Raw genomic sequence first — 11,290 nt, forward strand, 5'->3', positions numbered from 1 at the left:
CCATTCTATGATTCTATAATTCTATGACATACCATAAAAGGCAACAAGAAATCACTTCAAGAATATTAATGGAAGAGGATGGATTTGTGGGAAGAGATGAAAGTCCTGTAGCCCTTTCCTGCCACATGCATACATGTATTTTTTTTACCAGTCTTTTCACAGGGATAGTAGCTGTTTGACTTTTTCCTGTTAAACACACTCACGTTGCAGCTGCATCCTGCTCTGTTACAGGAAACAAGTGTTGTGATATTTTTCCACACCCAGAGATGCAAAGCTCCTGAACTTCCTCTCTGGAGTTACTGTGTGTTGAGTTTTGGAAACAGAGGTGCTTCCCAGCCTCCTTAACAGTAATGCTGAAAATTTCCTCTGTGTTACCCAATACCTGTGCTTGTGAGCTCTACAGTTGTGGCTTCTCTCTAATTGCTAAACTAATGCTTAGGTGCAAGGGGGCCCTTCATCATGACAGATTAGTGCGCATCATAATTCAGAACTGAACCCTGTTTCAGTGGACATACTGTTCTCTGACCTTGAGTTGCCACTTTGAGTAGAAGTTGTAAATTTATATAAGCACAATGGAGTGGGCTGGGTGTGGCAAACATGTTCCATGACAAGAACTTTTGTTCCTCTTGTTCCTCACTGCTCACAGGTGAGCACCAGTAGCCTTGGAATATCACTGCGAGTAACGACTAGGTACTGTTTTGTTTCTCCCATGTGGTGGTGCAAGGAGATCGGAGCAATATCCTCATGAGTTGGCAGCAGGGATACATACTCTTATCCACCTCCGAGTGAAGGTGATGTGAATTTCGCTGACGTTGGCAAAGGCTGTATTTGACAGGAAACTGTAATAGTACTGTTCAGAGGTCACATATTTAATAAAAGCACAGCTAACTCCTGCTTCAGAATTCACTGCACAGTGATCACAGATCAGATGGGAAGTTGTAGAACTTTTGAGCAAGTACTAAAAGATTGCCAACTTTTATTCCCTCTGTAGTGCAACACTTGACCATTGTTCTGAAGACCCGCTCCATCACTTAGCATGGGAAACCTTATTTCCTTAACCAGATGTTAGGAGTGAGAATCAAAGTAAAGTTAATTTTATGTTTTATTAGCGGCTTTGCATTTCCCTCAGGTTCTTTCACTGACCGAGAGTAGCAGAAGTTAAGCTTCCTGTAGATAATAAACCTAGAAATCTGATTTTTGTGACACTGAACACTGGCAAACAGCAGTAAAGCTATGAGAACTCATACTAAAACCAACTTGGCTATTAGGACTGGTTATCTTCTGACAAATATTTATTGAAATGACACTATTAATCTTAATTATCCCCAGGACTCCCTTGCCTGCCCTAAGATGAGGAAATACAGGGCTGGATACTCTGAGACATTGTAAGGTGACTGCAGAAATAAGTAAAATGGAGCGTTCTTTCATATAAAGTTTATCTTCCTACAGAAAAATTGCATTGGGTTTTGCTGTTGGAAGAACAACAGGTAGCCTTGGTTTCATATGCTGTCTTAAAAAAAATACTTCTGCCATCCTATGGCTTTTAAATAAATTTATAAATATAGGGGGCATGACCAAGTCTAGGTAAGAACATTTAGTTTCAGTTTGTTTCAGCGCCAAACCAGTGAGAAAGTTACTGCATAACAGTTACCTGAGAATTTGCTTGAGAAATTCTTTCATTTCAGAGGGAGAAGGAGACAGTGCAGTTTATTTTAATGGTAAACTTTTCTTTTGTTTATCTCTTTGCAGTTATGTGGCTGCGGGCTGCTCGGTGTGGGCATCTGGTTGTCAGTGTCGCAAGGAAACTTCGCCACATTTTCTCCTAGCTTTCCATCACTTTCAGCTGCCAACCTAGTGATTGCCATTGGCACAATCATCATGGTGACCGGCTTTCTGGGCTGCCTAGGTGCTATCAAGGAAAACAAGTGCCTCCTGTTGAGTGTAAGAAATCAATACTTCTTTTCACTAAGACTAGTGTCTGTTGCTTTGTTATTATTTTATTTAAATGACAAGTGCAAAATAGTCTTGTGGGTCACTGTAACATTTCCCTTGGTTTTCAGTCTTCTGCACGCTTGCAGTATGATATCCCACAGCTTTGGTCACAATGATATGATTCATGTATTAGAAAATGTATCCTTATTACTGTGTGCCCTAATGTAGGATCATAGAAGGATTACATGAATGTGTCAGAATGTACATGAATGTTATCTAATACATGAATATTGTGCAATAAATGAATGTATTAGATAGTAAAACAAATTACTTCAGTTACCTCTGAATGGTTAAACACAAACTGTACAGTGAATCTCCAGATTCCCTTCCAGAAATGGCTGTTAGAAGGATTGACTGGAAAAATCTTAAGAACAGCTGGTTTTGGAAGCCTCTCACAGTCTCTCATGGCTCTTTTCTACTTTTTTAAGGCCTTTGTCAGAGTTTGGTGGAAACAAATAGTTAAGAAATCAAGATGTCTGCCAGGCCTTACCAGTGAAATAATAATAATCTGATCCTTGGCAGTAGTTGTCCAACACTGAAGCACAGAGGTTGGGAATCCCTCTCAGAAAGTACATTGTGAATCACCCCTCTTGTGTGAGCACAGGAAGCTTCATCACGCTTCTCCCCATCCCAAGAAGAGAGGTATTGTGGCAGAAGGTGAGAGAAGGGCTTTCAAAGCAGGCTGCATCCAATTCAGTCACAGTTTATGAATCATAGATGCTGTGACATTAAGGAGCCTGTGAGATTTCCTTGCATAGAAGTCTCCCCTCCACGGTGTTGGAGAACAGCTGAGCAGCATTCCTTAGACCACCAGAGAATTAAACTGGAGGACAAATATGCATTTATTCTGCTATCTGCTGCTTGGTTTTGTATGTTGTACAGTTAGGAAAACACACAGAGAATAGTAATTTCATTCGCAGAATCACAGAATCACAGAATGTTAGGGGTTGGAAGGGACCTCAAAAGATCATCTAGTCCAACCCCCCTGCCAGAGCAGGATCACCTACAGTAGGTCACACAGGAACGTGTCCAGACAGGTTTTGAATGTCTCCAGAGAAGGAGACTCCACAACCTCCCTAGTGCTCTGTCACCTCCACAGTGACAACATTTTTTCTAATACTTTTGTGGAACCTCCTATGTTCCAGCTTGTACCCATTGCCCCTTGTCCTGTCATTGGACGTCACTGAAAAGAGCCTGACTCCGTCCTCCTGACACTCCCCCTTGACATATTTATAAACATTAATGAGGTCACTCCTCAGCTTCCTCTTCTCCAAGCTAAAGAGACCCAGCTCCTTCAGCCTTTCCTCATAAGGGAGATGTTCCACTCCTTTCATCATCTCCGTGGCTCTGCACTGGACTCTCTCAAGCAGTTCCCTGTCTCTCATCCACAGAAACTATAATGCCAAATGAATTTTTGTTGTTTTTTTTAAAGACTTTATATTCTTACAACGCCCTGCAAGTCTTCTTATACTATCATGACTATCAAGAGTTTGTGATTGGAGAGCTTGCTGCACTGCCTACTACATCTCCCCTAGTGTATGCGTGGGTGATGCCATGGCTATGTGGCAGTCCACTAGTATATAAAAGGAACTAGTGGGCATGAAAAGTAGTGGGAAACTACTGGAGCTCACACTTGGGGTGCCCTTGTAGAGAGAGATTTCAGCTATGGAGAGTTGAGAATAGAAGTGCTGAGTAGTATAATGACTATTCCAACAGGCAGTCAGATGTGGTGAAAGCCCACCTGCTAGGGAATCACTGCTGAGGTACATCAAATTGATCTTTGTGGTAATGGGTTGAGCATCTCTTCTGTAGTCCACATGAAGGAAAGGCACTACCGGGGCTGCATGCTGTGACAGCAGTGAAAAATAGCAAGACTGAATAGCGTGGCTGAAACCAGCAAACTGGTCGTAGGGCAAAACCTACAATTTAGAGAATGCTAGACAGTGAGCTTTCTCACTGATGGTGAGACCTACAGGAGTTTTAGCGGCAATATAGTCTCAATACGTCTGAATAGTTTGAAATTGAACTTGCATGTTTCTGGCAGTACAGTTTAGAGGACAAGACCTATAGTCTTCAGAGTTTCTAGCAGCCTCAGGTTTGCTCTCTAGTTGACAAGTGTGTATACACTGTCTATTTTTCTTTGTTCTAGTTTTTCATCGTTTTGCTGATAATTCTTCTGGCAGAGCTGATACTACTCATTTTGTTCTTTGTTTATATGGACAAGGTAAGCAAATATGCTGTCTAGATTAATTATCTGTGCTAGAAAAAAAAGGTTCAGTTTGCTTGTGTTTGATGGTGGTATGTGGGTTCTCCTTGCTCTTCACAAGGTCCAGCATAGCACTGCTCCCCATTGGCTTCTTTATCACTTGGACAAGGCAATTCTCATCAATGCACTCCAGGAACCCCCTGGACTTCTTATGCCCTGCTGTGTCACACCTCCAGCAGATTATCAGGGTGGTTGAAGTCCCCAGCTGCCTGTAGCAGCTCCCCCACTACAATGTCCTCGGTTCCTCCCTTTAATCATGAGCCATAAGCTCTTGGTCAGATCCTCATCCATCGCCAGATGGAGCTTCATGTGCTCCATCTGGTCATTGACATAGAGGGTGATGCCCTCTCCTTGTCTCCCTTCTCTGTCCTTCCTAAAAAACTTGTGTCCTTCCACTCCAGCACTCCAGTCATAGAAGCCATCTACCATGTCTCTGTGATGCCAATAAAATTGTAAATCCTACAAGCTTGTCCCCTCAAGAAGAATAGTAATAATGCCATCTTTCAATTGATTTTGTATTGGCCATTTATTATAGCCTGCCTGAACCGGTTACCAGGGATAACTGTGTTAAGGTGGGAAGGCTGAGACACTGATTTTCTGATATTAGCAAACTAAAATAGGCTATAGGTTACAGGCAGGAGAGGCTGCTGTGTGGTACTGCCAACAGCTATCTCTAGCAAAGTTAAAGTAAGCTCAGCAGATTTCTGCTGATCACTCTTCAGTTAGTTTGGATCAGCTGATGACTGTATAATGGACTCTTAGTAGAAGGTGGTGTGGTGTAAGCCCAGTCAGCTTAAACTGAGAACCACATGGCCACTTGCTCGCTCCACCCTCCTCAGTGAGATGGGGAGGAGAATCAAAAAGAAAATAAGGTAAAACCACTTGGGTTGAGATAAGGGCAGTTTAATGGGACAGTAGGAGGAGAGAAGAAGTAATAATAACAAAAATACTAATAAAAGAATGTATAAAGTGAGTGATGCACAATGCAATTGTTCACCACCTGGAATGCAATGCTCAGCCTGTTTCCAAGCTGCAGTCCCTCCTCCCCACAGCCAGCTCCCCCAGTTATATACTGTGCATGACATCATATGGTATCAAAAATCCCCTTGGCTAGTTCCGGTCAACTATCTTGACTGTAGCCACTCCCAGCTTCTTGTGAAAATTAACCTTAGCCCAGCTCAGGACAGTGAGGGAGCTGTTTGGTCTTCTATCTCATGAGAGTTAATCCAATTTTTGCAATGTGAGGGAGAGACTAGGTCTTGGCAGATGCTGAAAGGTCCCACTGACTTGTGAGAGTCTTGAAGCTATGACTGAGCTTTTCTACCCTTGCTAACTTTGTGGTGAGAGAAGGTAAGAGAGGTACATGCTATATGCAAGTCTGTACCATTTGGTCCTTTCCTCTAAACTGCAGTGCCTTGACTTTCTGTATTTTTTACATGATGCAGGTCAGTGAAAGTGCAAAGAAGGATTTGAAGGAAGGTATGAAGCTATACAATTCAGAAAATAATGTTGGACTGAAAAATGCATGGAATATCATTCAAGCAGAGGTAACATGTTTTCTCAGTAGAAAAAAAAAGGAGCAATTTGTCCATAAAGGCTTCTGCGGTCTGTTAACTGTGGCATCCATGCCAAGACTAAAAGATGGCTAATGCATGCTTTGGTTTCTGATTTGGCACTCTTGAACAGCCAGGGAGTACTGTGAAACCCAGGCACTTTCACCTGTCAGAGTAAAGATGCTTACCTCTTTCTGAGATTCTCTGTGCATGTCACACAGGCACAGAGATGATCTGAAACAGAGGAGAAGCGACAAAACCTGCATAGGTGGAACTGCAGCTTTGGCAGGTAGGCTTTTGCTGTTGAGCAGTTGTGGGCAGATTGCCTTATGTTGTGGCATTTGGAGTCATGTCTCTGTGACAAGAAGTCTAACATACCTTGGGCATGGGACTGTTTGTTTTCTTTGGTTTTTTTTATTATTTTGTTAAGTATTTGCTTTTGGTGATCACTGAGCACAAAGCACTTTAAAAATACAAAAGTGTTGTGGCAGCCCTCTTGGAAATACACAGTGATTTAGTGGAAGTGAAATTTGTGGTGCATGATTCACCAATTGTGCTAGTTAATTTATTAATCCTTTACTTTTGCCATAGATGAAATGCTGTGGTGTGAATGACTTTACGGATTGGTACGCAGTGCTAGGAGAAAACACTGTCCCAGACCGATGTTGTACAGAAAACTCCCAAGACTGTGGAAGGAACTCCACCGAATTAGTGTGGAAAACGGTAAGCCTCACTTTGCTCAGGTCAAGGCTTAGGGAAGGGTGTGGAGGGAGAAAACAAAGGGTATATACATGAAATAAAATGAGACCTTGGCATTTTAATTTTAATCTTTCATCATTTCAGGGATGTTATGAGAGAGTTATGACCTGGTTTGATGAGAATAAGCATGTCCTTGGTTCGATTGGGATGTGCATCCTCATACTGCAGGTAATACTAGTATGATGTTTGTTAACATGGCTCTGATTTGCCATTAGCATTCTTTATTCTGCTGTTTGAAAAGTGGTGCTCAACTGCTTAGAGTTTGATCATGATTTCCAAAAATGTCAGATTTGTTTTATGAGTTCAGGTAAAGCCATCTACTCAGAAAGAAAGCAGGTTAGCAGTTCAGTTATGCAAAGGAGACATACTACAGTTGGGTTTTGCTTATTTGCATTTTGACTTCAGAGCATTATTTCAGAGTTCCCACGTTTAGCTATTTGTTATGCTGTCCCTTAGGGAACTGTTTTTTTTTTTTTTTTAAATTTTGGAAGCAAGTTCTAGAAATTACCAAAATGAGTCAAATCATAGCTACTGAACTGAGTAGGTTAACATGTTTTAAAAAAAAATGCATAAGTATTATCATAATTTGTTAAGGTTTAGAGGTTGCTGTATCACTGCTTTATTCTGGGGGGGAAATACCTGAATTTGTTATTTTCAGTTACAGTTATCTGTCTAAACCAGCACAAGTTGTTAGGTAAAAACGAAGAGTGACTCATACATATTGATTCTGAAATATTGTTGCACATATGACATAGAGCCCTAAGAACTTTTTGCCTCCATCTGTGCTCTAACAGATGCATCTCTGGACATCACTGTGTGCCTGAAAAACATGCTTTCAAGTTTACCGATCAGTTTTGAAGCTTCAGAAATATGGCCAGTGTAGAATGACAGTTGAACTGTCAACACGGGTCAGCAGTGCAGTTTTGGCAGCCTCTCTGTACTGAAGCCTGTATTGTTTGTTTTCTTTCAGATTCTCGGCATGGCCTTCTCCATGACACTCTTCCAGCAGATTCACAGGACTGGCAAAAAATATGATGCCTGAAGCTTCTGAAACATTATCACATCAACCCTCTGTCTCATCATAATAATGAACTCATGTCTCATCATAAGAATGACCTCAAAGAGCATCAAGCCTAGCCCTGCTGAGGGAATCTGTCCCATTGACTGATCTACTTTGTTGTTACTTCTCCAGTTATTATCATCACAACTTGTTATTTGACTCATTTTTTGTCTGTTTCACATTTGCCATTTATTTGCCAAAGAGAGGGGAAACTCCCCAAACAAATGGATTTTCTAGATGAAGTCCTAGATCTGCTATAAGAATGTTTCTTAACTTAAGAAAATGTTTTGCTCTACTAATTCATGCTATTTGTGCAAAAATGATGTGTGTTCAACTTCAAGGGAGAATTCTTCAAAGTCTTCCACTAAGTTTTCAACCCTCATGTCCAATTTACTGGAAGACTCGGAAAAGCCACTCGAGAGTCCTAGGAATTGGAGCTGCTTTGCTTTGCAGCTTCTTGTACCTTATGGTGTATACTTTTTTATTATGATAATTACAATGATTATTATGATGGATATAGCTTAGAATTTAGTTGCCTGACTTATAACTTCTTAACTCGTTTTGGTTTTACACATTTATTGTATGTTAATTTGGGAACCACTGTGCGATCTCCAGAGGACATGCTTTTCAAAGTTGACAGCTGATGTAGGCAAATAAAGACATAAGTTTTCTCAAGTCCATGGTGAGGCATTGTCTACCTTTATCAGGGCTTTGATGTCCTTACTGTAACAAAGGTGGTTCCTTTCAAATCTGAGGCTCTTTCCTCAGATGGAATACAATGCCTTCCCATTGGACCAGATGGTATGCTTCCTACACCTGTAAGGCAAAGATCTAAAGCCTTTACTCACCCAAAGCAGTGTCTGGTGGCTTTGATGTCATGCTATTTTGAAAGCTAGAAGTACTAACTAAGCAGGTTACTGCTCCCTAGCACGAAGGAGAGAGATTGCAGTCTGACTTACTGTCCAGTTGGCAGCACACTTCACAGATTGTATTGTCTGTTTCAGAAAGTTTGTCCAAGGCATGGCATGCTGCTGGATATGAAGGAAGGGGATGGCAATTTGATGGCAACATTGTCATGCCATGCGCTTCATTGAAGGAGTTTCCTCCTATGACAGCTGTCTCCCTGAGCTGGAAAAGGTGGTTTGATGAAAAGTGACCGGATGATGCAGGAAAGGGGCCATTTCCAAAACAGCACTTGGAGACTGTGTGTGTTGTCACAGCTTCAATACAGAATTGGTTCTTGCTGACAGATAGCCAAGTTCATCAAATGGGGTAGTTCAGAGTTCACTGCAATGCATATTTTTACCAACATTCCTGTCAGAAAACTTGAACTTATATTTCTCCAGTTTGAATGCTGCTGCATTGCAAGCACCCCCATTTACCCTTTTTCCCCAGTTTTTTTGCTGGTTTGTGAAGGAAGAAGAAAAGGTTCAGACATTGGAGGGTGTTCTGGTTTAACTTCAGTCAGGGCTTGACTCAGCTCTGAAGGAAACACTGTTTTTTGTATTAGCAGCAGTCAGAAGTGACCTTCACAGGTTACCTCATCCAATGTCACCTATGTGAGATGGGGTTTACTGTGACATTACTGAGCTGAGTTTCAGAAACAACAGTTGAGAATGGAGATTTTGTGCCTTTCAAAGCCATGCCATGTCAAACTACTCCTCTGGTAAACAAATTTTTTTTTAATGTCCAGTCTGAATAGCTATTCTTTAAACTCTTGAAAGACATAAATTTCATTGTATCATTCAGCCTATCTGTTCCTTATGGGCTGAAATATAGCTGTTGAGCCACTTCGTCATATCTGGGACCCTTTAGTTCCTTTGTTAGCCTCCTAGTAGGTCCTGCATGCATCTGTCAGCAACAGTGTTTGGTGTGGCCTATGTGTCATTTTTCTGAGTTTCTGTGAAATCAAGTGTGACAAGGAACAGGTGCAAATGTGTGAGAGACAGAGATGAATTTGGGTTTTGCAGTGAAGAAGGAGGTTACTATTCTGGCCTTTGTCCATATGAGCACAATGCCTAAAGTTTCACAGGGCTGTTGTTTACCACCGAAGCTAACAATAGGTTCAGCTATTTCACTTGGATTGCCTTTGAAAGTCAGGGAAGAAGCAGAGGGAAAGCACAGAAACTGAATCCAGTTTTACTTTCATTTCTAACAAAAATTGGGACCAGGAGCATCTGAGCCCCACTGGAGATTGATGTTTCATATTGAAGAAGGGGCTCTGATGCCCAGTGTACTTGCTGCTACATGTAAGACTGTATCCAAAGTTGCTAAGATGCGTTCCCATTTTTGCAAGAAAAGACAGGATGATTTTCATCTGATGGCTCCACTGCATTCTCCCTTTGGGCAGAGGTGCTTCACTTTCTCTAGCTTTTTCTCGCATTCAAAAAGAACAGGGTGTGGGGCTAAGCAGGAGCATTATCTATATCCTTTTGGGTCACACAGTGGTACCTACAGCATCTTAAATTTTAATCTGCAGACAGTTTTTGTACAAAAAAAATGGTTAAATATATTAGTGAAAGTAGTAAAGAAATGAAAGATGTTTCTGAATAACTCAGAGATGAAATGTGTAGTTGCAAACTGAGCTACTTTGCCTTCCATCAAAACTTATTTTTCTAGAATGCTTCATTCCATTTCACGATCTAGCAGCACAGATCCTGAAAATCTTTTTTTATGACTACTTTTGACATTTTAAGCACAGTATTGAGATAGTTACACAAGCTTCATGTATTCATCTCTGTGAAGCCACCTACAGGAAGGGAGTCAAAAGCAGGGCTGATTTGTGTCTCTAGCTGACTGTGTGATGTGGGAAGTGATGACAGGAATCCTGAAAGGAGCAAAAAAGGCAACAAAAAACAGCCCTGGAAAGCATGAGGCTGCGTCAGTCAATTTGTCAGAGAAGGCGCTAACTGTCCTGTTAACTGGTCAAAGGGAGTTTTGCCTCATGTATGTATGGACGTTTTGTGCTTACGCTGGTGGCTCTCTGTCTGTGTGATTTCTCCAAAATGTCACTCTGATTATTTAAGTTTTTAGCATGTTTTTAAATAAAAACTTATACTGAGCAAAAGCATCTTTAATATACACAAATATCTATTTGTATAAATGCATACCTCTCTATATCTCTTTAATTCATGAAAGCACAGTTCAAATGTGTGAAAGTGCTGTTCTTTGACTGTTCCTTCAGACTCTAGCATACCTGCTGTCTCACTGTGCTTCATGCTTGGAGGCTGCATCAGAACTTAAGCAGAGGTGTAATAGGAGAACTGCTTGAAGAACCTCTACATGAAAGCTGTTAAAGTGATAGCAGTGAATTCTGTTCCCTCCTGGTGGTACCAAGGCTCTTAGTTATAGGAAAGTCAGATGGAGGGATCTCAAAAGAAGTACTCATAGCTAGGTAGCATGTGAGATGATAAAAACAATGGCATAAATATCTCCAGGATGACAGAATATGCCTTGTATATGTCAAACATTAAGTTCCTGGACTGTGGTCAGGTTAGGCCAATTTTCCTATCCTGTGTCCATCTCCCACCCCCCATTTGTATGCATGAAATACAGACTCACAAACAGGAAGGGTGCAAGGAGAGGGAAGGCAACCTGATCTTTATGGTCTTTTGGGGGCAAAGCATTGGTCAGGCATAGAAAAGGCAAGGAGGAAAAGGG

The 11,290-nt window shown here is 41.3% G+C and overlaps 1 protein-coding gene across 1 annotated transcript; it reads left to right on the forward strand.

Moving 5' to 3' along the window:
- The first annotated feature begins 1,731 nt into the window (after positions 1-1,731).
- TSPAN9 (tetraspanin 9) lies at positions 1,732-8,011 on the forward strand. Its single transcript, XM_009868163.1, has 6 exons — positions 1,732-1,941; positions 4,142-4,216; positions 5,704-5,805; positions 6,403-6,534; positions 6,655-6,738; positions 7,541-8,011. The coding sequence occupies exons 1-6, from the start codon at positions 1,879-1,881 to the stop codon at positions 7,610-7,612; spliced, it is 528 nt and encodes a 175-aa protein (XP_009866465.1). The 5' UTR covers positions 1,732-1,878; the 3' UTR covers positions 7,613-8,011.
- The last annotated feature ends 3,279 nt before the right edge of the window (positions 8,012-11,290 follow it).

This window comes from Apaloderma vittatum, unplaced genomic scaffold (assembly GCF_000703405.1).
Source record: "Apaloderma vittatum isolate BGI_N311 unplaced genomic scaffold, ASM70340v1 scaffold45784, whole genome shotgun sequence".
Classification (NCBI taxonomy): domain Eukaryota; kingdom Metazoa; phylum Chordata; class Aves; order Trogoniformes; family Trogonidae; genus Apaloderma; species Apaloderma vittatum.

Coding starts and splice junctions, on each gene's coding strand:
- TSPAN9 (XM_009868163.1), top strand. CDS start 1,879: ATGGTGACCGGCTTTCTGGGCTGCCTAGGTGCTATCAAGGAAAACAAG. Junction 4,217..5,703: donor TCTTTGTTTATATGGACAAG/GTAAGCAAATAT, acceptor TACATGATGCAG/GTCAGTGAAAGTGCAAAGAA. Junction 5,806..6,402: donor GGAATATCATTCAAGCAGAG/GTAACATGTTTT, acceptor CTTTTGCCATAG/ATGAAATGCTGTGGTGTGAA.